The 27,177-nt window shown below is 39.5% G+C and overlaps 2 protein-coding genes across 3 annotated transcripts; one reads left to right on the top strand and one right to left on the bottom strand.

Moving 5' to 3' along the window:
- Positions 1-4,421: 4,421 nt before the first annotated feature.
- Positions 4,422-23,040, bottom strand: SKA3 (spindle and kinetochore associated complex subunit 3). 2 transcript variants are annotated; one of them, XM_006727854.3, is made up of 9 exons: positions 22,885-23,040; positions 19,922-19,983; positions 19,645-19,810; positions 15,895-16,306; positions 13,614-13,693; positions 8,400-8,485; positions 6,373-6,576; positions 4,954-5,084; positions 4,422-4,568 (listed from the first exon to the last, which is right to left on the bottom strand). In XM_006727854.3, exons 1-8 carry the CDS (start codon positions 22,985-22,987, stop codon positions 4,956-4,958), a joined length of 1,242 nt encoding a protein of 413 aa, XP_006727917.1. In that variant the 5' UTR covers positions 22,988-23,040; the 3' UTR covers positions 4,422-4,568; positions 4,954-4,955. The 2 variants fall into 2 exon arrangements, with proteins under 2 accessions (XP_006727917.1, XP_081671527.1); XM_081815401.1 differs by lacking the exons at positions 19,645-19,810; positions 19,922-19,983.
- A 408-nt stretch (positions 23,041-23,448) lies between these two features.
- MRPL57 (mitochondrial ribosomal protein L57) lies at positions 23,449-25,773 on the top strand. The gene has a single exon (XM_081815416.1). The coding sequence runs from the start codon at positions 23,449-23,451 to the stop codon at positions 23,755-23,757; it is 309 nt and encodes a 102-aa protein (XP_081671542.1). The 3' UTR covers positions 23,758-25,773.
- The last annotated feature ends 1,404 nt before the right edge of the window (positions 25,774-27,177 follow it).

Raw genomic sequence — 27,177 nt, forward strand, 5'->3', positions numbered from 1 at the left:
TTTTGCCAACAGCTGTAATTTCTTGGGAGTCTGCTGGGGAACAAGCCTGAAGGAAGTATATTCATGGATTTTCTTGCCCCTATAGCAAGGAAATAAAGTCTAAAAAGCAATTTTAATACTAAATACTGAAAAATAATTTTACTAAGCAAAAATCATTAACCTGAGAATGTTACGCAGAATTTATTGTAGAAAGGTGTGCTCGTTACTACCAGCCCCGAAAGCTTGTTGGGAGGAGCCAGTGAAATGGTGTTGAGTGTGCCTGATGGTGAATATTCAGTGAAGAGCTATTTACAAAGAAGAAAAAAGGCATTTGGTGCCCCCTTGCTTTGTGCCTTCGGCTGTCAGAATTTCCTGTCCAGATTAGCAGCTCCTAAGAAAACTTCAGATAGGAGTTGAGATTACAGCGGTTTCCGTTGTGAATGAGGTGAACCTCCCGAGGCATTTTCAAAATCTGTAGAGTGACTATTGGGAACTGTCAGAATTTGTAGTATTCCTGATGACTTTAACTCCTCTCGCTTTCCAGTACTATGCCAGGGGGTAAAATGTATTTGAAAAGTCCCTATCCGGTAGCAGCTACTAGGGCCTGCCCGGCGGTACACAAAGAAATCTGACCCAGATACGGATCCTCTTCGTAAAGTCTCAGTCTAGTCATGGAAGTGCAAATGCGATGAAAGGTGGCGGGGAAAGTGTCATGACAAAGACAGTTGCTACTGATGATGGCATTTGAGCTTGTCCAACTCCTCAAAGAGGTTGGGTTGGATTTGTACTCCGGATACAGGCTCTAGCATGAACTAAGGCAGGAACGTGAAAAAGGAAGAACAGTCAATGGAGCCCTGAACTGTTTTGACTGAAGATCAGGATAAAAAGGAATGTCTGATGCCACCGCAGTTATCTGGGTGAGAATTGGCATAGTGGCAGAGGGGACAGGTGAGGGACCAAGTCCCAGAGATCTTAGGCCGCCAAGCAGATCTGGGGTGGGAAATGGGGCAGGGAAAAGGAAAGTCAGTCTTTTTTTTTTTTTTAAGATTTTATTTATTTGACAAAAAGACAGCGAGAGAGGGAACACAAGCAGGGGGAGTGGGAGAGGGAGAAGCAGGCTTCCCGCAGAGCAGGGAGCCCGATGCGGGGCTCGATCCCAGGACCCTGGGACCATGACCTGAGCTGAAGGCAGACGCTTATGACTGAGCCACCCAGGCGCCCCGAAAGTCATTAAAAACACAATGCACTCATCCGAAAAGTCGGGACCATAGTACCTACTTCATAAGAGTTGATTTAAGAATTGGTTATTGTATTTAGGAAATTCAGGAAATTTATTTAGAACTGTGCCTAGCACAGTGAGCTCTCATGTTTGATGTTAGTGCGAATTCATTCAGGAACTTAAGTTGCTAAGTATCTGCGTAATGAACAAAAGCAAACAAGATTCTTGCCCTTACTGAGTTTATGGTCCAATAGTAGAGACAAAAATTAAATCTACACTGGAGTATTTTCTTACAGATTCTACCAGGCACTGCGAAGGATGACAACGGGGTGCTCAGAACTAAGCAGGAGGACCTTTGGGAAAATAACAAAATGACATTTCACCTGAGACCCGAAGCTCCTTTCAAAAAACAAGGAAACTCCGCTAGCATAGCACCGAAGTTTATGAAGCGTTTAACAAAGAATCCCGGGCTAGAACAGGCTGGCTGCGGGCCCAGCTGGCTGATGCGGCTCCCAAGTTGTCAGACCTCAGCTCCCTCTTACTCTCCTGCTTGCCTCTGTTCCTGTCACATGGAGAAGGTGGCCAGGAGCTCCAGGTGTGCATCTCTGCACACCCAGAAAAGTGTTTCCCAGCAGTTCCCAGAGTCCTAGAATGGGCTCTCGCTGACTTGACGGGTCATACGCCCATCACTGACCACACGGGTTGGGGATTGTGACACTGCTTGGTTGAGTCTGGAGCTGGGCTGTCAGTTCTTCCAGGAAATCAGAATATTGCTTTCCTTTAAAGGGCCAGTAGGGTGGGCAGACAAACCAGGCATCGAGGGCAGATGGAGGCGAGGGTGTTAGCTAAGCAGAGTGGGTAGGATAAAGTAGTGTGTGTGAAGCCCCGCGGCAGGAAAGAAGGAAAGGAAAGGAAAGTTGGCCTGTGTGGTTGAGCACAAGTTGCAAGAGAACCGTGAGAAGTAACCTAAAGGTCATTACATAGGATGTTGTATTTCATTTTGAGAGCAATATGCAGACGCTGCAAGGGTTTTAAGCAAGAAACAGGCTTGCAAGATCCTAACACCTGAAGCTTGGTAAGCTGGAAGCGGCGTCGTTCGAACAAACTGCAATCATAGTAGAAAAGCAGGGTCAGAGAAAGAAAAGTTTTGGACAAATGGAATTTGGGGGGCCATCAAAACAAGTTGGGGATACTAGCAGCCAACCAGAAATGTTTACTACAACATTCTTCATTTCCCTTTGCTCCTCACCCCACCCCCCTTCTCTTCAGTCCACTGCAGTTCCTAGGTCCCCTTCAAAATATGCTGTTAATACCATCAATTTGACAGAATCCATGACTCTCAGTGAAATATTTTCTTACTGCTTCACTAGCCTCTTCTCAACCTCCTTTGCTAGACTGCTCTGCATCTGTCTTCCAAAGCGAGGAGAACTCCAGGGTTCAGTCCTGAGTTTGCTTTGAAGCTATCCCCCGCTCCTCGAGCTGTCTCATTCGCTCTGTGGATCTCCATGCATGTAGCTATGGAAAACAGTGAACAAGAGTTTGACAGCAGTTTGGGAGCCCTCGCATATAAAGACCAGAGCTTTACCTTGAAAATATATATTTTACACTATACTTAACAAATATAACCACACAGTAATTCCTAGAACAAAGTTTTGTTTTAGTGACGATTTTCTGACAAGATGAGCACAATGTGACAGGTCTTCACGCTGAACTTTCAAGGTACCATCATAAAAGAGGGTGGTCTTTTTTTTTTTTTTAAAGATTTTTATTTATTCATTTGTTAGAGCACAAGCAGGGGGAACAGCAGGCAGAGGGAGAAGCAGGCTCCCTGCTGAGCAAGGAGCCCGATGCGCGGCTCGATCCCAGGACCCCGGGATCCTGACCTGAGCTGAAGGCAGATGCTTAACGACTGAACCACCCAGGCGTCCCAAGAGAGGGTAGTCTTTACTGCATCAAATTTCCTGAATCTAAGCCTTTGAAGCACCTTGTCATGATACTTGCAAACTGTTTCTTTGCAAATTTTTAAGTGGTCTCCGCAATAGGCTAGGTCATTTTCCCTTTGGCTGTAATCTGGAGTTTGCCAACAATACCTGCATGAACTTAGAACTACTTCCCGCTTATACTTAAATGGGAAGAATCCTGGACTCGCTGGACAGGGCAGCCTGAAGCTATCAGAGGGCTCGAGAGGTAAGGGTCTCCTGCTTCCTGGGCTCTCAGGTGACAATCCATAGAAGGGCACCCGGCCCAGGAAGAGTCATCAGAACCTTCCAGATGGAGGCTCAGGGTTTGCTGGGTGGTCAAGCTGGAGAGCATGCTTGGAGATGTCAGCAGCCATGTGATGGAAAGAGCTGATCTGAGAGGGTAAAACTGACACGAAGTAAAAAGCTGGGAGTAAAAACAAGAAAAACCCACAGCCTGGGCGCCTGGGTGGCTCAGTCGTTAAGCGTCTGCCTTCGGCTCAGGTTATGATCCCAGGGTCCTGGGATCGAGTCCCGCATCGGGCTCCCTGCTCGGCAGGAGGCCTGCTTCTCGCTCTCCCACTCCCCCTGCTTGTGTTCCTGCTCTCGCTGTCTCTCTCTCTGTCAAATAAATAAATAAAATCTTTAAAAAAAAAAAAAAATTATATGAGATCTCAAGGGCTTCCATTTAAAAAAAAAAAAAAAAAGAAAAACCCACAGCCTGACAGGTGAGTCCCTGTTTCCAACTGAGACCTGCGGTACAGCTACCCAGACCTGCAGATTCCTCCCTTTTCCTCAAGTTATTTAAGCTGCCATTTGTAGACAACAGTCTTAAAAGCACTGCTGAAATAAATGGTGTGAAAGGCTCTGGGACAGTTGTGAGAGGAGACAGGACCAGGGCAGAGCCAGAATCAGAGGAGAAGCCCAGCTCCAGCCGACAGCAATGCCACCTCGCCATGAGAAGATCGGGGTAGCCTTGCCTGAGTAACATTTAAAAATTTTAAATTATTTGCCCTGCTTCCTAATATTACTCAGCCATTCTGTCAGATTAGGCAGGATCAATGTGAAATCAATGTAACAGTAATGATCTTTGAAAACTGTGAGACCGAGATTAAACTAAATCAAATCTCAATAAAAAGCGTATAAAAGGGGTGCCAGCTGGCTGAGTCAGTAGAGCAGGCCGCTCTTGTTCTCAGGGTCGTGAGTTCAAGCCCCACACTGGGCATGGAGCCTACTTAAAAAAAAAAACAAAACAACAAACCACATTATGACACCAGTGTCCATGTTCATCTTTAATATGGGTTGGTTTTTATAAAGGGGGAAGATGTAGGGCAAGGTGAATAACAAAGTAAGTCCAGCTCTGCTTTCATCCTTCTGTTCAGTTTCTACAATGGGTGGATCCACTAGAATTTCTGCAAAAAGATACAATTTTTTTTAAGATTTAATCAAGCATAATAAATAGACATCAATAAAACAAATGACAATATTACGGCTATATATTTTTGCAATCATAAAATAATTGGGTATAGATTCCCAATGAGGTCATCCCACGTGTTCGTGTGGGAGTCTGAATTCCAGGGATAACAAGCTCTATATCAAAAGAGAGGCTGTTAACCTAAGCTGGCAAATGTCAATTAAAAATTTTTTACTATCCCTAAAAAAAAAAAAAAATTTTTTACTATCCCCCCAAAAAAAAATTAAAAATTTTTTTTACTACCATACGAATATTAATTTTTAAATGTTCTCCTCAAATAATACAGATAATTTATTTACAACGGTAAATAACCTTCACCATACCTTCACCAATTTTCTTTGTTGCCAACACCTCGGATGTTCGGTCCTTCGTATTTAGTGAGGAACCCTTTGCTGGGTGGCATGGCTTTCACTGCTACTGGAGTTGCTAGGTTTGAGTTGTATTTTGATAAAATCTGAAACAAAACATTCCTTTTTATCAAGTCATTGGAACAACACAACAAATTTGGAAGGTCTTATAAAACAAGAAAAGCCAAGGAAAATTTAAAGATAGGGATTATTTGAAAGTTATTTTTCAGCAGCACAGACAGATGTTCAACAGCAAAGAAAAGATGGAGTTATTAGAATTGAATTTGGAGGCTTGATTTTCTAAAGCCTTCTAAAATGTACTCTAAGATTAATAGGAGTAAGCAGCAATGCATCCCTGAGAGCAAATTAAGCCTTTACAAAGTTGTTAGGGAAAATGTATATAGGAAGGAGGCAAGATACATGCTCAAAAGAAAGATCATCAGCTATTAAAGATTATAAAGAGTCTGAAATATCAGCTATGATTTTTTTCATACATAGGTGATACATTAAATACAAGGTTTCCCCTCTTTCATGTAGAAATAAAAAGAGAAGGATCAACCACAGCAAAGTGGAAACTCTAGATAACTCCTATAAAGGCAGAATATGCTCACTCCACTTCTTATAATTCCCAGGAAAACAGAAGACAAAGAAAAAAGGGTAACAACTACTTTCTTGATTATCACAGGATGAGTCTGCTCTAATGGCATTTAGGTATTCTTCCAAGTAGTTTTCATCCTTCCCACAGCTCTCCACAAGCTGGGTCAGTTGCTAGAACGGTTCTTAACAATTCCACTTGCCTAAGCCATTCTCCCGAGTATTCTAACTTCCATTAAGGGTGGGGGGCATGACTGGTGGTTATTCAGTAGATCTGGCAGTCGGTATATAGATCAGGAGTAGACTCGAGGTAAATGATGTACTAACGAATCAGATATTCTAACATTTAAATCAATGTTTCTCAAACTGAGGTCCAAGATGTCTTCGGTTCAAGAAACACTGATCTAAGCTATTCATGATACCCTACCCTGGGCAATGTAGGGTAAATGACATTTCTGATTTTGCCAGACATACCTCCAATGAAAACAATGGTCAACATGGCAATTGCAGTTGAACAATTATTACAAAATATTCTAAGAATACATTTCAGAACATGTAGTTAAAGGTAATGCAGCATGAGGGCATAAAAGTATGATGAAGTCATGAGCTTTGTACTCAGCTCAGAAGAGCCTCAGCGAGGTACTCTCAGAAGGGCACAGAATTTAGATTTTCTCAGTACACGAACCAGCCCATTAGCCCAATGAGAAATAAGAGTTTATATACAGTTTCATCAGGTCTTTAATATAAATATCTAATTTTGAAAAGAATGTATCAGAGAAAGAAATAGCCTGGAAATACCACCTGGAGAATATCTTCTGGAATGGTAGTCACTTCTGGAGGTGTAGGTGTTCTCAACAGATTCTCATAAGAAGAAATTACAGGAGAAGAGGGATCCGCAAAACTCTCAAAACACTTGTCTGAATTTAAAACTAATGATGTACAGTCTTTCATTTCCAAATCATTTGATGAACTATTTGTTTTTGATAATGGATAATCTGTGGACCCCTATTGAACAAAAAGAAATCATTAAATTATGATGGCATAAAATACAGTGAACAAAAATTATTAGTCAATTTTAGTTCTATTGCACAAAAGTGACACAGAAGTAAGCACAAAAATGACCTGTTCTTCTTCGGCCAATTACTAAAGAAAATTGAGAAAACAAAGAAACGGCATAGGGAGGACAAAATACCATCATTCATTACTGATAATGGCTGAGCTACAGCTTAATATGAAAACTAAATGGGCTTGACTGAACCCGATTTAGATGGATTTCACCCACCAGTTTCGGGCAGCACTGAGCTGGGCCAGGTGAGAGTAACAGCACGGATGAGCACAAGTGTTACCACACGCCCTCACTCTCGAGACCAAGAAAGCCCATCTGACGCAAGTAAGCTTAGCAGGCAATTCATGCTAAACTCACAATCCAGTAAATCCCCTCATCTCCCTAGGGTCAGAGTTAATACAGAGGGAGAGTCACACTAGTACAGGGCCTTCCACAAGGAACACAAGGAATGGATTAGGTGTAAGAGGCAAGTACTAGCAGGTAATAACCTGAGAGACACTTCAACTGATACTAACCGCATTTTGTTGGTCTAGAGCTACACTGTCCGATACAGCAGCGACAAGCCACATGGGGCTATTTAATTTTAAATTCATCAAATATTTAAAAATAAAAAATTAGCTCCACAGATGCACTGTCACATTTTATGGACAGCCCAGTCTTCTGCACTGGTTGTCTTAAGTGTTCATAGTGACTTTTTTTTTTTTAAGATTTTATTTGACAGAGACAGAGATAGTGAGAGCAGGAACACAAGCAGGGGGAGTGGGAGAGGGAGAAGCAGGCTTCCCGCCAAGCAGGGAGCCTGATGCGGGGCTAGATCCCAGGACCCTGGGATCATGACCTGAGCCGAAGGCAGACACCTAATGACTGAGCCACCCAGGTGCCCTTAAGTGTTCATAGCGACTTTAAAAAAGGGATGAGGTATGCTTATAGTAAATTTGTTCATTGAGAAATATTTGGAAAAACCCTAAAAATCATCCTTAAATCTATCACCTGGAGATAGATAATCACAGTTTGGTGTGTTTCTATCCATTCTTTTATCCTTTTTCTTTGAAATAAAGTATATTGTGTGTGTTTGTATATTCATACACAGGCATGTCATTTTCCTTCATTAAAATTTCTTGAAAAACATTCTTTTTATGTTCTTTTTTTTTTTTGTAAGATTTTTAAATTTATTTATTTGAAAGAGAGAATGAGAGAGAGAGAGAGCACATGAGAGGGGGGAGGGTCAGAGGGAGAAGCAGACTCCCTGCCGAGCAGGGAGCCCGATGCGGGACTCGATCCAGGGACTCCAGGATCATGACCTGAGCTGAAGGCAGTTGCTTAACCAACTGAGCCACCCAGGCGCCCCATTCTTTTTATGTTCTTATTTGTTCTTTAAAACATATACCTTAGTGTATTTCACTTCTCCACTACCACTTTGACATTCAGGTTTTTCCCATTCTTTGCTCTTATAAATAATGCTGTTCCTTCTTCTATAACTCCCTTGTTATAATTCTTTGGACCAATGTGCCTTAAAATAAATTCTGAGATATGGTTAAAGGGTATGAAAAAATTTTAAAGCTTTTGCTATACGCTGCTAAATTCCCCTCCAGAAAGATGTAAAAATACTTTTAAAGCCTGCATTAATCTAAGTGGGTTTTTTCAACTGACGTATAGTTAACATATAATAGTCTACGTTTTTAAAACAGACTGAGGCTAGAAATAGTAGTGTATACGAGTCATCAGGAAAAAGATTAGAGCTTTCAATGTTATGGAAACGTACCAAAGCTGTACTGTTCTTTGTAGAAGGAATTTTCAAACCAGGAGTGCAGAATGTAGGTGCCACGGGAGAATCCGTGTAGTTGGCACCTAAAAGACAGAAGCAATGGCATGAGAATACACATTTGAAAATAAAGTTGAAATAAGCAACTTATTTCAACTTTTAGGTTATAATCATAGTCAATATAATTTGTGCACTTTATTTTTAATAACTTAAGAAATAGCTATCATGTGTGCTTGACTAGACAGGAAGAAACAAAACTGTATTTGCTTATCTAGTTATCATCGGCACTAATAAAAGTTCAGCAAGGCTGCAAGGTATAAGAGCAATATATAAAATAAATATAAATAAAATATAAATAGTTTTGGCAAAAGAGCAACAAACAATTAAAAACATAATTTGAGAAAAGATATTTTTTGGGGCACCTGGGTGGCTCAGTCAGTTAAGCGTCTGCGTTCAATTCAGGTCATGATCCCAGGATTCCTGGGGTCCTGGGATCAAGCCCTGCATTGGGTTCCCTGCTCAGTGGAGAGCTTGCTTCTCTCTCTCCCTCTGTTCCTCCCCCCTGCTTGTATGCTCGCTCTCACTCTCTCTCTCTCAAATAAATAAAATCTTTAAAAAACAAAAAAAAGATACATTTTTACAACAGCAACAAAGACAACAAGACATCTATATGTAAATCTATTAAAATCTGTATGATCTTTATGGAGAAAATAAAATTTCTGAAGAAGAAACAGGAGGAGGAAGAGGGCAGGGAGGTCACCTACCTTCAAGACATTAGGATTTATTCTAAAGCCGTAATTGACTATCAGAACTTTTAAAAAGAGATCCCAGAAACAGAATCATGGCTATACAGACATTTAATACCTCTAACACATAGTATCATGAAAGCAATCTTAAAAAAAAAATCAAAGAGGGGTGCCTGGGTGGGTCAGTTGGTTAAGCGGCTGACCCCTGGTTTTGGCTCAGGTCATGATCTCATGGGTCAGTGGGGAGTCAGCTTGAGAGTCTCTCCCTCTGCCCCTCCCCGCTGCTCACACTCTCTCTCTAAAATAAATGAATAAACCTTTAAAAAAATCAAAGAGAAAAAGTAAATGTTAGAAAAATGACAAGACTAGCAAAATTTTATGAAGTCTAAAAATCAAGTGCTGGTAAAGATGGAGAAACAGAGGGGTGCCTGGGTGGCTCAGTCGTTGGGCATCTGCCTTTGGCTCAGGTCATGATCCCAGGGTCCTGGGATCGAACCCCGCATCAGGCTCCCTGGTCTACGGGGAGCCTGCTTCTCCCTCTCCCACTTCCCCTGCTTGTGTTCCCTCTCTCGCTGTGTCTCTGTCAAATAAATAAATAAAATCTTAAAAAAAAAAAAATGGGGCGCCTGGGTGGCTCAGTTGGTTAAGCGACTGCCTTCGGCTCAGGTCATGATCCTGGAGTCCCGGGATCGAGTCCCGCATCGGGCTCCCTGCTCAGCGGGGAGTCTGCTTCTCCCTCTGACCCTCCCCCCTCTCATGCTCTCTCTCTCTATCTCATTCTCTCTCTCAAATAAATAAAAATCTTTAAAAAAAAAAAAAGATGGAGAAACAAATGTAAACACTGCTGGTGAGAATCAGGACAACCACTCTCAAGTGGCAAGTTAGCATTTTCTAGAATATGGGAAGACGTGCATCCCCTCTGATCTAGAAACTCCACTCCTAGATGTGAGTAACACATGTGTACAAGGAACAATTTCATCAGAGCACTGCCTGTAATAGTAAAAAACAACTACTCCTTAATAAGCAAGTAAAATAAAATATGGCTTATTCATACAACGTTTAACAATTAAAATAGATGAACTGGATTTACACGAATTGAGTGAAAAAAGCAAATGGCAGAAGAATACAAATTGGATGTTGCAACTTAAATGAAATTTTCAAACGACACAAGTCTAGAATCATCATCACTTTAGGGGAGGAAGGGAAGGAGAACAACAGAGTGGGGATTTAGCTTTAGTATAACATGAAGAGAAAGATCTGGAGCAAATTCAGTAAGATGCTAACATCTACTTAATCTGAAATTTCCATGTAGACACCCAAACACCTGGGATTCCAAGACTAGCACAGACGGAAATTAAGGGCACAGGCTCCAGCTGAGGAAGCACTGAAACAGAGCCACTGCAGCAAGCCAAGAGCCTGCGGGAGCAGTGAGGGGTGTGAAGCAGAAACTGGAAAACACCTGCCCACTGGCGCCAGCTCCAGGGGAACAGACTGAAGTCAGCTAGGCTAAGGGTTAAGGGTTAAGTCTTCAGAAAAAACTGATAATCAGAATATCAACTCCATGCAGCACAGCGTTGTGGGTTCTGAGTTCACCCTCTGAGTCCAGTTGCAGGCATCCTGAGTCAAGCAGTTCACCTAAAAAGCTGTGTGCAACTGGTAAACCGTGGGGCCTTGGCTGGGGTGAGCATGAAATAGCTCCACAGGACAACCCATGGCTCCCAGAACTTCCACTGAAAACAGCGTCATCTGAAGAGGAGTTCACAGTTAAAAATCGAAAGCCTGTGAGGAAATGCACCTCCAAGAAAGAGAATCAGAGCAATAAACAAAAGTACCCACATCTTAAACGGTCTTCCAGATACATATGTTTAAAATGTTCAAAGAGATAAAGGAAGGCACAGAAATCATGAGGCAAGAGAACAGTACTGTGGAAGGAAAAAGAAGAGTCACATTTGAAAGAAAAATGTATAAAACAGAAAATGTAGTCACCAGAGTAAAACTCAATAGATTAAAAAAAAGTAATTTAGACTCAGGGTAAGAGAAAAATAGCAAAGTGGAAAAAAGTTCTAACTAAAGCATGAGGAAGCAGAGAGAAAAGGAAGGAAAATATCAAAGGGAATTTAACAAACCAAGGAGACTGAAGGATAACATTCTAAAATATAGCTTACAGGAACTCCAGGAGAAAAAAATTGAGGAATTAGGGAAGAGGTAATTTTGTTAAAGAAATAATCTCAAGAGTATTTTCCAAAATTGATGACATGGGTCCTTAGTTTGAAAATCATATCAAATTCTAAACATATACATCTAAACATCTAAAAACAAATAAACATATTTTAAAATTACAGAGAAATGTAGAATATCAAAGATAATGACAAAATCTTGGGGGGCGGGGGGATGGGTGAGCCCGGTGATGGGTATTAAGGAGAGCACGTACTGCATGGAGCACTGGGTGTTACATGAAAACAATGAATCGTGGATCACTACATCAAAAACTAATGATGTACTGTATGGTGATTAACATAACATAATAAAATAAAATTAAAAAAACCAAAAAAACAAAAAAACCTGCTACCGGGAAGAAAAGACCAAAAATCTACAAACGAAATAGAAATAGACCCACAGCACTCTGCTTATCAGCAATGGACACCAGATGACAATGAAATAATTTCTTTATAAAATACTGAAGAAAGTCAACTGTCAACCTATTGTCTATATCCAGTTAAATTATTGTTCAAAAATGAATGAGAAAGAAAAAAAGATTCTTCAGACACAAAACCAGAGATGACTTCTCACAGACTAGAAATAACATCTCTGAAAGAACTGCTGAAGGATGTGCTTTAACAAGAAGAAAACTAAACCCAGAAAGAATGAGTGGGATATAAGAAGCAACAGTAAATAAAGAAAATGGTAAACAAGTTACTAAATTTTCCCAAGTATGGACTGCAATAATGGTACTTTTGTGGCACAAGAATAGGGTCAAGCTAAAATACAACAGAAACTCTCTTAACAAGCCTCCACTTAACCAAACTACTAGTGGATAAGCCTGAGCTTGCCACTCCTTTCATAAGATACACTACCTGTGGTACACTGAAGGCTTTCAGTCAGGAAGCTATTCTTTAAAAAATCCATCCCACTTTAGAAGTTATACAGATATTCTCCTCCTTCATCATTTTCTAAAAAGTTTATGCTCCATTGGGAATTAACTCTGGGTATATATGAGGTGGTGGTCCACTCTCTCCCTCTCTTTGGTACAGACAGGCTCTTTCTTTCCTACAAGCTGAGCTCTAGGTTTACTAGAAGTCATTTGTATTTTTTCACTTCTGTTTATGCCAGAAGTACTTGATAATTTAGGAACATAATTTAATAGTATATGTCAGTGAAATTAGTACAAAAAGAGAATTTTTTTGAAAATATGTTCATAAACTTGGAAAGACCTGATAAAGACAAGTTACTTCAAAAAATATAATAAGGGGCGCCTGGGTGGCTCAGTTGGTTGAGCGACTGCCTTCGGCTCAGGTCATGATCCTGGAGTCCCGGGATCGAGTCCCGCATCGGGCTCCCTGCTCAGCAGGGAGTCTGCTTCTCCCTCTCCCGCTCCCCCCTCTTGTGCTCTTTCTCTCTCTCACTCTCTCTCTCAAATAAATAAATAAAATCTTAAAAAAATATATATATATATATAATAATAAATTTGATATAGATTAGACAATTGTAAATAATTAATCAAAAAAAATCACAAACTCTAGAATTTTTTATATTTTTGTGAAAACTAATGTTTTCATGTTTGGTGGGACAAACATGAAAACACTACATGAAAATTTTCTTTAAGTTCTTGTAGTATTTAAAAAAAAAACAGAATTTGAAATGGTAGCTAACGTATTCTGAGTGTGGTTTATGTAAGAAAAATATGTCGAATTCTAATCAATAGCTGATGCTATATTTTAAAAGGGTACTATTGGGGGCACCTGGATGGCATAGTCACTTAAGCATCAGACTCTTGGTTTTGGCTAAGGTCATAATCTTGGGATCGTGATCTCAGGGTTATGAGATCAAGCCCCGAATCCGGCTCTGAACTCTGCTGCTCGGAGTCTACTTAAGTTTCTCTCTCCCTCTTCTATTGCCCCTCCCCCTCTAAAATAAATAAATAAGTCTTAAAAAAAAAATGTACTTATTGGCTCTGTATCAAAAGTTTAGTGACTGAATATTTATGTTTTAGGTTAAAATGTTAAAAACAACAAGCTGACAGATACTGACTATAATCAGGAAAAATATGAAAAACATACCAGAGAGTTATATCTTTCTCTAGTATGAAATCATGCTGCACCTGGATGGGATGGTATACTTTATATAATTCAATGTTATGAACTGAAAAGGTGCAGGGGGGCTATGAGAATGTCTAAGATGACAGAACCATTTTTGTACAAAGTAATCTAGAAAGAGGATAGCTGAGAAGTAATGTGATTTTTACACTTACCATTTTTTTTCAACTGCTGGAGGCCAGGAGTGGCAAAGAAATTATCACTGGTCATTGGTTCTGGTTCTATGGCCTCTTCACTGGTGTAATTCATAGGGAAATTATAAGATTAAAAAAGTTAATATTGAATCTCTGGGAAAAAATTCAATCTTACTATATATCATCAAGTCTGGACAAACATTCAGTTCTGTTTTATGGAACAGAAGTCCCATGGAACTAATCTTTTTTTTTTTAACTAATGTATATCCATGGCTCAAAAAAGGTTATACACCACTTTGTATCGACAGGTGTGACTTAGAAGCAGGTTAAGAAACTCTGACTTAAGGGTAAGCCATACGTTTAACTCATTAGTTCAAATATAGGAATTATATAGCTCATGGTTTCAAAACCATCAAGATAGTTTCATTACTAAGTGAGATATCCATAGTTTATCATGTTAATGAAGTAGTCTATTTTGAGTTTGACCAAGCATTTTAAATGATGAATGAGTGTCAAATTTTATCAAATTCCTTATTGGTATGTATTGAGATTATCCTTTCTTTTATAAAGTCATTAAAATAAAGTATTTTATGAGTTTCTAAATACTAAACTATCTTTGCATTCCTAGGATAAGCTTAACTTGAAAGTTGTCCACTATACTTTTAATATTCTGTTAAATTCAATTTGTATTTTTTTTTTTTAAAGATTTTATTTATTATTTGACAGAGAGAGAATGAGAGAGAGAGAGCACATGAGAGGGGGGAGGGTTAGAGGGAGAAGCAGGCTCCTCGCCAAGCAGGGAGCCCGATGCGGGACTCGATCCGGGGACTCCAGGATCATGACCTGAGCCGAAGGCAGTTGCTTAACCAACTGAGCCACCCAGGCGCCCCAATTTGTGAGTATTTTAACTGGGATTTTACATCCATGTTCATAAATTAGATCAGCTGTAGTTTCCTTCTGTCTGTGTGCTGTCAGTGTTTGTATCAAGGGTATGTCAATCTCATAAACTAAACTGCAGCATTTTTCTGTCTTATTCTACTATTAGAAAAAGAACTTTTTTTAGCCTATCCTCCAATAAAACTTTATTTACCAAAAATAAGCAGCAGGCTGGATTTGGCCTGTGGCAGTAGTTTGTAGACCCCTGATAATGACAGTTCTTTTTAAAGGTCATTATTTTCATAGCATCTCATTCTTAAGGCAATTTATAACTTTGTTATCCATTATACTCCACTGACTCTGTGTGGTAAGCAGGATGGGTATGATTATATACATTTTACTAGTGAGGAAATGGAAAACAGAGGTTTTATGAATCTGAAGAGTCCAGGTGAGGTGCTGGGACCCACAATACAATGGTCTATACAGGTTTTCTACTTCAAGCTGATTTTAATAACTGTGTATTATTTTCAAAAAATTTTCATTTATCTGAACTTTCCAAATTTCCCAATACTATGCCCTATCGTATTTCTAATAGCTTTAAAAATAATAAATATAGCCTTTTATTCCTAATTTTGTCATTTGCATTTATGTTTAAGTAAGAACCAGTTCTTAGATTTATCAACTTTACTCTCCTAAAAATCTTTTATAATGACTTTTTATTTTATCTTTGGTGTTTACTCCCTTCTCTTTGTCTCACAATTGTGGGTTTTTACTTGACTCCTTAAGTTGAATGTTTATTTGCCTTCTTTAATAATTACAGTTCTTAAAGATATGGATTTATCTTTAGCTCTTGCCTGGCTGCTTTAATATGGGGTATTTTCATTTTCATTGTAACTCTTTAAGTACCACTTCCACACTATTCACTGCACAAAAACTGGTCACTGAGCTCCCAATTCATATTAATATACCTACACCCAAGAACACCTCTACTGGGACCTCTAAATCAACATGGAAGCGCATTCACCTTTAACCCAAGCTGCAGGTTTTCCTGTCTTCATTGTTTTCCCATGCATCATTACAGGTAACAAAACAAAGTCTTTGATTTATCCTGGATCCCCAAGTCTTCTCTCCCCACATCTCCATGCAAAATCATTCACAGGTTCTTACTGACTCTACCCTTTCTCTCTCCCACCAAACACCAAACTCTTTCAGGCCTGTATTACTCCTACAGCATCTAACCAGAAATCCAAGAGCTCACACTTTACTCACAGAATTGCTGATTCAGGGAAGTTTGAAATGTGAAGTATCTGAAAACCATTCGAAGGAAAGTTACTGTCTGAAATGTCATATCTCTTCTAGGAAAAATCAATACATACAAAAGATTTAGAAAGTTAGATAAAATGTGCCTTTTATGAAAGTGGCTTACCATTTATTCTCCTTCATATTTTTAAGTCCCATTGTGTAATCTTCATTTAAACATGCAGTACAGTCAGAGATACCGAAATGTTCTAATTTAGGAGTTACACACTCAAAATCACCCATCTTTAGAGCACATTTTGGAGTTTTTAGTACTTTAACTAGTGACTGTTTAGAAGATGGAGTTAAATTTTTTGGCTCTTCTTCATGGTTGTTTACTGCCTGTGGAGGGTTTGCTGGAACTTGGGATATCATGTACCGCTCAAGTCCAAAATCGGAAAGTTGTGGACTCCGTGGAGACTTCTCAGAACCAGAAGTGCTCGGAACAGCAGGATCAGACAGATTGTCCTTCACATCAGGCATTTGAAAATTTTCATGCTTCGTGGACTCTGATTCAGAGTCAATGATTTCTTGTTCATCCACTGTGAGGAAGAACCAAGGAGGTCATATTTTGGTCAAACATCAAACCACAAAATCCCATGTACTAAAACCATACAAAATAGCTCCATCTGAAATGTCCCAAATCAGCAAAAGTCCTGATTCCCTCCTTAGTCTCTAAAGTTTTATTTCAATTGTCCCTCTACAAAATTCCTGACATGTACCTCTTGTGTAGCCATATCCCATTTTTTTTTTTAAAGATTTTATTTATTTATTTGAGAGAGAGAGAATGAGAGACAGAGAGCACGAGAGGGAAGAGGGTCAGAGGGAGAAGCAGACCCCCTGCTGAGCAGGGAGCCCAATGAGGGACTCGATCCCGGGACTCCAGGATCATGACCTGAGCCGAAGGCAGTCGCTTAACCAACTGAGCCACCCAGGCGCCCCGCCATATCCCACTTTGATGACACATTTAAGAAGTAAACTTAAATGTTAAAAGATGAAAAATCAATGCAAATAAAAGTCGAATATCCTTACTTCCTCAGTTACTGTGATTTACCCATCTCTCTTAATAGACTGTAGAACGATTTTACCATTTTATGACATTAAGCACAGGGTGGAATTAACTATGATCTAGACTTAACACAAATATAATATTATTTTAGATTTTTCATTTACAGATGCCTAAGTTAAAAAGGAAAGACTGTTACACCAAGATAAATTTTTATCCTTAGTCTGGAACACCTGTATCAAAACCCTGGTTGAGGAAAATAACAGGAGAGCATTAGAAAGACCTATAGTTTCTCAACCCTGAGTAGGTTATATCTGGCTCCAGACCCCATATGCCTAACCACCACACTGAGCATTTCAGACTAAATAACTGAATAACTATGCTTTTCCCCACAATCCTTTGCCATTTCCTGCATACATTAATGGTTAATGAATTTGGTGCGGGACGCAAGTTGCAGTTAAAAGGTCCGGGATAGCACTATGATGCCAAGAAAGAGTTTAAGAAGGAGAGATACTAGCTTTTAGTGCGAGACAACAGAAAGTCAAAGAGGATAACCAGAAAGAAGACATGTGGATTTGGCCAGGATCTGGGCAGAGATTAGCTTAATAAATGACAGGGTTTCAGTGCGATAACAAGGTATGGAGAATGGAGGGGTGCCTGGGTGGCTCAGTTGTTAAGCGTCTGCCTTCGGCTCAGGTCATGCTCCCAGGGTCCTGGGATTGAGCTCCGCATCAGGCTCCCTGCTCAGCAGGAAGCCTGCTTCTCCCTCTCCCTCTGCTTGTGTTCCCTCTCTCGCTATATCTCTCTGTCAAATAAATAAATAAAATCTTTATAAAAGGTATGGAGAATGGAATGGGTGTAAGAAAATGCAGAAGGACAGATGTAAAATGTGTAGCATGCAGTGGAGAAGAAAAACGAACCAGTAATTAGAAAGGGTACCAGAAAGGAAGAGAAAATGGAGAGGATGAGATGAAGGAAGACAAATGAAAATGTGTTTAGAATCCCCCCTGGGACAAGCATTTGAATGTTTCTCCATTTAATTTTCGTATTAACTGTTTCAAGCATGACATATCTTAGGATATTTTTTCCTTGTTTTTATAGATAAAGGTACCAAACATTTTGGAAAACACTCAGCTGATTAAAATTTAAAGAGCCAAGACTTGAACCCACATCCTTTGATTCCAAACACTACCATTTGTTTAAGAATAAGGAGGGAGGGAGTTAATACAAAGATCTGTTTCAGATGACCTTGACTAGATACCATTTGGTTGCCAAATTGGAAATATGAATTGTAACAACTGCACATATTGAAAGAAATGGGAAAAAGTTTCTCCAAAATTTGTTTGTTGCATTCTTTTCAAGAAGAAAGTGTTTGTACTTCTCTTGTTATGAACTGGAATATATTTTTCTAAGTCTGATAATGACCTTTTTTGTTTCTCTTCGCTTCATCTTTTAAAGGAAGGTCTATAGTTAAAATGGGGCTATCAGACATTGGTACAGATCCCTGCCAAAATCTTCTGGATCCAAAGGAATAGGAAAGGGATAAATTTAGGCTGTACATTTCCTGGGCCAGCCAAGAGCTCCAACAGATTGGAGGAAGTGAAGAGGAGCACATGTTTTCTTTAAAGGTAGTATTTTCTTTGTTTTGACTGGCAACAGGAAATGAATTAGGATAGGGTACTATTTTTGCATACATGATAAACCAGGACGTGTTAAATATGGAGTATGTACCACACAAAGAAAAAAAAGTTACAGACTTTGATTTCATGGCTCTTGGCCCTTGGAAGAACTGCTGATTCATTGAGTTCTGTTTAGGCAATGTGCTTTCTGTTAATTTGGAGAAATGTTATAAAGGCTACCAAAAATCTATTCTTGTATTTATCACAAGGCTATCATTGATGAGATTAATAAAATCAGCAGCATATCACTGCCTCACAGGGAGGTATTATCATTCCCATTTTGCAAGTGAGGAAAAAGCAATTCAGAGAAATTATCCAAAGTCATGCACATGTAGTAACCGGTGGAGCCAGTACTTGAATCCATAGCTTGTTCACAATAAAGTCAACTGAATTCTTTCCATAGTACCATGCAGACTGTTTAATTTACCCTCCACACATATCCTCAATATACATTTGTTGAATTTAATTAATGGTTTACTTATGCACAAAGATCATTCTCTTCATAGAAACAAAGACAATGAAGCATACTGAAATTAGTCACTCACAGGTATGGGCCTAACTGTAGTTAACACTGGGTGATTAACATGCCAGGTACTGTTCTAAACAAATTTTATCTCATTCAATCCTTCTACAACCTCAGAGATAGATACAAACATCTCCACTTTACAGATGAGACATTGAAGTACAATGTTAAGTAACTGGTCAAAGATAATACATCTAATAAATGGTGGAGTTAGAGATTTGCATTCAGATAGTCTGGCTCTAAATTCTAAACCACCATGCTATACTAACCTTCATTAAAACTGAAGAACTTAAAAAGGCCTTTATCAGTTTATAATGCCCCAAATTTCTCATTCTGCAGTAAGAGAAAATTGAGAACAAGAAAAAGGAAATAGCTTGCTTTAAGATTAGTCTCTCAGCTATTTAGCAGCAGAGCAGACTAGAAACCAACTATCCTAAAATCATGTAGATTTATATCTTGTGGAGAGCAAGGACTGTCTTTGTTTTTTACACCACCAATCAGCACCGCATTTAGCACAGTGTTTGATGAATAAATGATGATCACGCATGACAGTCACATAATGGCAGAGCCAGAACCAGAAACCATGGCCAAACCCAGAGTAGTCATATTTAATCATGCTGCCTTCCTTCTTTAATACTAAAACAAATACTGTAAAATACAAGTTGTTCACACCTGAATCTTTCTTGGCACGTGGATTATATCCATACTTCTGGAAAAACTCTCTTATTTTCATGATATCCACTGAATTTTTTTTCATCAGTACTTTTGTTGCCTTTATGAAACCAATGCTTTCTTGACTTTCCAAACTTGCTTGATCAAGAAGAATACTGACATCATCCTTTTATAAGGAAAAAAAGTACATTATAATTTCTCTATCTTTTGACTAAGTCTATCTAGATTTTAAAAATTATGACACAAAGATGATCTATTAATATTGTAGAAGTGGTACCTTTAGAGTCTGGACTTCTGAATGAAGGTCATATAAAATTCTCATTGGGTAATCTTCCCAGTCTTCAATATGAATAGAGAAAGGAAAAAGTGCAATAAGGAAAAAGAGGAAAAAGAACAGAAAATATAATTTAGTGTTGTTTCTTAGAATTATAAAATCCTTGTCGATATTTATTCATAATTTGTCAATTCCAAAAAAAAAAAAAGTGTAAAGACCTTTCTTTTAAAATTTATGAAATTACAACATACATACAGAAAAGTACAAAAGTCATAAGTATATAGCTTCACGCACTTTGAAAGTGAACATACCCTACATAATCAGTACTCAGATCAAGAAGGAAAGAAGGGAAGGGAGGGAAAAGGAGAAAATGTAATCTGACTTAGCAATTTTTTTATGGTGAGCACCTTCTGGTTCCTAGTTTTAAAATCTTTGCCAATGACAACACTTATGTTTTCTTCTAAGTGCTTTACTGTTTGCCTTGTGCATTTAGAGCTACAATCTACCTGGAATTGATTTTTTTATATGGCAAGAAGTAAGGATCAAGATCCATTCTTATTTTCCATATGAGTGTCCAACTGACCTGGCATCATTTATTGAAAAGACATCCTTCACTCATTGTACTGTCACTTTTCTTCCTATCAGTTGCAATATGTATAATATACATCATGTAAAAGCAGTTTTTTAAATACTATTTTTCTTTCTAAAACATGCCTCCTTTGAAGATCTCCTTTCACTTGTTAAAAGCTGACCAATTTTCATTTGGGAAGTGCAAGTCAACAAAACAGTGATACTTCATACCCACTAGAATGACTATATTCAAAAAGACAAATAATAAATGATGAGGATGTGGAGAAACTACAACCTTCATTCATTGCTGGTGGAAATGTACAATGGTGCATCCACTTTGGAAAACAATTTGGCAGCTCTTCAAAAAGTTAAACATAGGGTTATCATATGACCCAGCAATTCTAAGAGCATACCAAAGAGAACTGAAAACATTATGTTCACCCAAAAACTCACCCACAGATGTTTACATACATTCATAGTAACTAAAAAGTGGAAACAACCCAAATGTTCATCAACTGATGAATAAACACAATGTGGTATATCCATACAATGGAATATTATTCAGCAATAAAATGAAGTACTGATACATGCTTATGACATGAACGAACCTTGCAACATTATGCTAAAATAAGTCAATCACAAAAGCCTACAAATTGTATGATTCGTTTTATCTGAAATATCCAGAATAGGCAAATTCATACAGACGAAAATAGATTAGTGGTTGCATAAGGCTAGTGTGGTAGGCGGGGGTGGGATTATGGGGGTATTGATAAATACCCATTATATGTGACTTGAAAGCATAACAGTCACGAGGGTTTCTTTTGAGGGTGATGAAAACCTAAACTTACTATAATGGTTGCACAACTCTGTGAATTTATAAAAAACCATTGAGTTATAGCCTTTATTCCTTTAAAGATTTATTTATTTGAGAGAGCACGGGCGCACAGGGGCAAGGTGCAGAGGGAGAGAGAGAATCCCCAGCAGACTCCCTGCTGATTCATCACTGTGATCACAAAAGGTGAGATTTTTTGGTGATCATTTTCTCTATCACAATTCCATATTTTCTGTAATACATATTGGCTGCAAATGAAGAAAATGCAAAATTTGTGTACACAGTTAATATGCTGGTAAGAAGGTAAATTAACACAAACTTCATGGAAAGCAATTCAGCTATATATCAAGAATGCAAAGAGGCACCTAGCTGGCTCAGTCCCTTGAGTATATGACTCTTGATCTCAGGGTCATGAGTTCAAGCCCCACATTAGGCCTAGAGCTCACAAAAAAAAAAAAAAAGAGAGAGAGAGAGAAGACAAACACAAAATAATAAAATACTAATAGTGCTGTCTTTGAATGGTTGAGTTATAGGAAATATTTGTTTTCCTCTTTCTACTTTTCCGTACCTCAAATTTTTTGCCATGTACATGTATTGTTTTACAGTCAAAAGAATAAACATTTTTAAATGGCTGGAACACTATTCGTAATATAAATAAACTAAAGGAGGCTGTGTCTATGGGGCACCATATTTTAAGGCAAATTACAATTATGACATTTATAAAATAATCTCAAAATCTGAACTACTCTTGAAACAATTTTTAAAAAAACTTCTAATATAAAGATTAGTGGTGACGAATTCTGCTATATTTATTTTTTTTAAAGAGCAGTATTCAGGGGTGCCTGCCTGGCTCAGTCGCAAGAGCAGGCAACTCTCGATCTCTGGGTCGTGAGTTCGAGCCCCACATTGGGTGTAGAGATTACTTTAAAAAAAAAAAGGAAGAAGAAAGGAAGCAAGCAGTATTGAGTACTAGTGTTTGTGTTGGCAATACTGTTTGCTGGGAAAAACAGGCATTTCCTGCAACTGTGGATCATTTGGGTGAGACAAAGTCACTATGCATGTAAAGAACCCTGCTGCATTTTGTTTAATTTTAATTATATTGTATTTTTATTGATAAATACCCATTATATGTGACTTGAAAGCATAATATGTATAAATTATTGTATGCATTATGAGTTCAATCTGTCTATTTACATTCTTACTCTACGCTGTTTCTCTTTACAACACAGTAATAGAGCTATTTCATTATTTGAGGAGAGCAAATGTGGTCGTACATAGAACTGAAAACAGCCACAACATACTTGAGGGGGCATAAGAATAATGTAAAGGTGGCACTTGTCACTTCGGGACTGCTAACGACAGCCAGCATCTTGATAGGTGTACCACCCCCATTCCGTATCTCTTTCGAAGCACTCCTCACCACTGTAGACAAATAACCTTTCTGCAAGTGTGTGATTTTTACTTGTTAAGGCCCTTCTGACATGCCTCACTCCTGGCTGGCTGAGGGCGGCCGGGAGGGTCGTAGTAGCCGCGATCCGCCACAACGCCCACCCGCTTCACTCACCGCTCTCCTCTCCGTCCAGCGCTCGCTGCAGCCGAGCCGTCTCGCTGTCTAGGGTGATGGCCAGAGACCGCAGCTTCGCGTGGAAGTTTCGGATCAGATCCATGGGTAAGAGCTCCTCAGCAGTACACTAGACGCCAGGAGAGTCCACTGCTCCGGCTACGCCCGCCACTAGTTTGAATCTCTTTGCGCCGGAAGCGTTCCTGGCTCCGCGGCGACGCACTAGTCCTCTCTCGCGAGAACTGAAGTCTCGCGCGAAGAGGCAAGGGGGTTCTGAGGGACCGGCGCACTTCCGGGGTCGTGTCAGCTGGCGTGCGGAGTGTGTGCGGTGTCCTGAAGAACGCGGTCGGTGAGTTGGTTGGCATATTTCGTTGTTTCACGAGTCCTCTTCTTTTCCCTGTCGCGCCTGGTTGGGGTCCCCGCTTCGTTTGGGGTGCGGTGTGCGCTCTCGGAGATGGCCGAGTGGCAAGAGAACCGTGTTGCGCGCGCTCGCGTTTGCTTCTTCCCGCGGCCAAACAGTTCTGGAGCGACTTCTGGAGCGACTTCTGCCCTGTTTCAGCAGGTGCCATGTTCCTGACCGCCCTCCTCCGCCGCAGTCGCCTTCCTGGCAGACAGTGGATCGGGAAGCACCGGCGGCCGCGGACCGTGTCTTTCCACGCGAAGGAGAGGATGATCCGTCGCCTGGAGGTAGAGGCGGAGAACCATTACTGGCTGAGCATGCCCTATCTCACCGCGGAGCAGGAGTACGGCCACGCCGCGGAGCGCAGGGCGGCGGCCTTCGAGGCCATCAAGGCGGCCAGCATGTCCAAGTTCCCCCCCAACAGATTTGTGGTAGACCAGCTCGACCATCTCAATGTCTCCAAGAAGTGGTCCTAACCCGGAGCCACCACCTTTCAGTTGGACGGATCTCAGGGCTGCCACCTCTTGACCCGATTCTGGAACCGAAAAACTAACCTCTGGGGAAAAAAATGAGCATTTGGACCAGCCTTATTGAACAGCAGGCATGAGTGTAGTGGTCTGCATATAGAATATCTGGGGCTCCAAACTCTTTTATGCTTCATAGTCCTGTCTAGTCCAGTCTCTGTCCTGTTGTTTCCTTTTCCGTTACCCTGATGGGAAGATACAAGAGATTTCCTAGGTCACAGAGGATATAAAATGTATTTTGGATGAAAGCTTCCAAAAAAGCTACAAACTGTGATTTGGAATCTGTGCTTAAGTATGAGATACATGATGGGGGTTTACCTTTCTTCAAAAGAATAATTGCCTAAACATAATTTAAAAAAAAAGTTTTTTCAGTTACACATACTCCTACAAATAGCATTTTCTTCTGGGATTGCTAAAAGACATTAAAGTAAAAGGTACTCATCAGAACTGTTACATGAAGTTTTATTTTAAAAACCTCTTTTGAGGTACCTGGGTGGCGCAATCGGTTAAGCTGGTCTAACTCTTGGTTTCCCGAGATGGTGATCTCAGGGTTGGTGAGATCCAGCCCTGCATAGGGCTCCATGCTCTGGGGGGAATCTGCTTAAGATTCTCTCTCCCTCTGCCCCTCCCCCCACCTCAAATAAATAAATAAATCTTTAAAAATAAAAAAAATTTTTTTAAAAACCTTTCTGGGATGTAATAACCTTACAGTCCACCAGTTGAAGATGTTTGTTTTTTCAAACCTTTTTCAGAATGTAATAGTCAAGCACTTTACAGGTGTTACCAAATACAGTAATCCTATCACCTGGGGCTATTTTACATGTGAGGAAATATTTAAGAAACTTGTCCATAATCATGCCCAATAATGAATGTGACTTGGATTTTAGTTTCTGTATAATCTAGAAATCATAACTGCTATGTATGTGTATATTTAATAGAACATTTTCAAAACACGTAGAAGAAAAATAATTCAATCCCATTACCCAGAGATGAAACATATATTGAGTCTATATGGATAAATAGAATTTAGAGCTAAAAACTCTAACATTTAAGGATCGTGATGCGTATTGCCAGTGGCTTTCCAGAAAGATTGTAAAACAGCAAGATCAATGTATGAGAGTGCCAATCTCATTTGCCAGCATTGACTGTTACCTTCATTAATATGAATGATTCGTGATTTACATTTAAATATCTGCCATTGGGATGTATAGGCTTTGGTGGACATACTAGTTTTTTTTTTTTTTGATTCATTGCACCTGAAAAGTACCTGCCACATGATAGTTGAATGCTTAACCAAGCTGAACTGTTATTAATATGTCATTCTTAGTGGTGTATAAATACTTGTTGAATGCTTTTTGTAGTTTACAGAAATGTCTCTGATTCATATGAGCAATTTAGTTTGACCTTTTATTTTCATATCTGGAAATGGTGACAGCTGATGCTGTTTAGGAGAAAGGTGAAGGAAGGGGGCTCAGGGGACCTGCTTAAAACTGTAACTATGTTGCTTTGATACTCATGTAACTCAGAAACTGACTTTGGAGTTTGAAAAAGCAATGGTTAACTTGAACCTTAAGGAAAAAGATGCTAAAATCTTAGAGTCTGAAGAAACAGAAGGCAGTTCATGAGAAGAGAGGTATTTTATCCCCACTATACAGGTTAGAAACTGAAGCTCAGAAATGTCAGCAACATTCCCATGTTCACACAGCTAACAAACAATAAAGGTAGAATTCAGGACTAGGTTTATCTAAAGACCATATTCATTTTAATATAGTACACTAGCTGCTATAGCTTGTTTTAAATCACTTCTTGGCCAAAGCAATACTGTTGAAACAGCTGACTTTTCTCCTTGAAACTCTACAACTGTTACCACCATAGCCATCATAAAGTTAATCTTTTTTATCAACAACAGAGTCCATTGCCACCCAGCTGATTATAATTATATTGTAATAAAATATGTGCCAACCTGTACATTATGAACAGTCACTCCTTTGTAATACAGCTCCGGCTGTGTGTGTCATCCAGTTGTTCACTTTGCAAATATTTATGGAAGATCTATCATGACATCCTGGTGCTATTGATCATTAAGCTTAAGGAGTTTACTGTCTCACTGGATAAAAGGCACAGTGTAAGTAATACAGCATGAGATTGACTTCATGGATGTAAGTATAAGGTATAATAAGAATCCAGGGAAATGGTCATTTGTCAACCTTACCTGAAGAGTGAGGAAACTAACTTCAGAAGAGGTGATCTTTGAACAGATTCTTAGTTTGCCTGGTAGGAAGTAAAGGTAGAAGTAACAGTCTAATGATTAGTCATGGAATTGCCAGTAGTTTAGTTGCAATATAGGGTATTTGTGAGTGGGGAAGAGAAGTGATAGACAATGAGGCAAGATGGAGGCAGTGACCAGATTGTGAAAGTTCTTGTATGACACTTTAAGTAGTTCGGCTTTTATCCTATAAGTAATGGGGAGCCATCAAAAATGTTTAGTTAAATAATGGGAAGCATTGTGGAGAACGGCTTGAAAGAAGAAATGACTAGGAATAGAAAGACATGGTGGCTATTAAAATAATCCAGTTACATATTGAAATTTGGGTGGTGGGAGTGGAAGGAGGTTAAGAGAATTAACAGAAGTTTGTGACCATTTGTATAACCTCTAATTTTCTGCTTTGGGTCCCTAAGTGGAGGGTACTTTATGATTTAATCAGGATAATACATACACCTTCAGTGCTTTGCCTCTCCAGTGTATTCCCTGGAAAATCTACTGGATGAACCCGACCATTTGCCTTTTGTTGAGAACCAACTTAACTGCTGAATATTGCTGGAGAAAATCACTTAATTAGGATTATTAGTTTCTGCTTAAAGCTCTCTGAGGTCTGCTTAAATGACCACAAACCCCGTATTGGAACTCAACACTGCCCAGCAACCTTACCATGTGAGTTAGTTTGCTAGAGCTGCCAGAACAAAATTCACAGTGGCTTGAACATTTATTTTTTCACAGTACTTGGAAGCTGGGTGTTTTGAGATCAAGGTGTTGGCAAGTTGGTTTTCTCTGAGGGCCATAGGAAGGATCAGTTCCAGCCCTCTTTCCTTTGCTTGCAAATGGCTGCCTTGCTGTGTCTTCATGTTTGTCATGCTGTGCTTACAGGTGTCTGGTATCAATGTGTGTGTCTAAATTTCCTCTTCATATAAGGACACCAGCCATAGGGCCCACCATAGGCCCACCAGCCATAGGGCCCACCTTCATAGCCTCATTTTAATCACCTCTTTAAAGACCTTATCTCCAAATATGATAACATTCTGAGGTACTGGGGGTTAGAACTCCAACATATGTATTTGGGGGTCACAAATAAGCCCACAACATGTTTCTCTGAT

This window comes from Leptonychotes weddellii, chromosome 3 (assembly GCF_054177405.1).
Source record: "Leptonychotes weddellii isolate Sample4059 chromosome 3, ASM5417740v2, whole genome shotgun sequence".
In the NCBI taxonomy this organism is placed as follows: domain Eukaryota; kingdom Metazoa; phylum Chordata; class Mammalia; order Carnivora; family Phocidae; genus Leptonychotes; species Leptonychotes weddellii.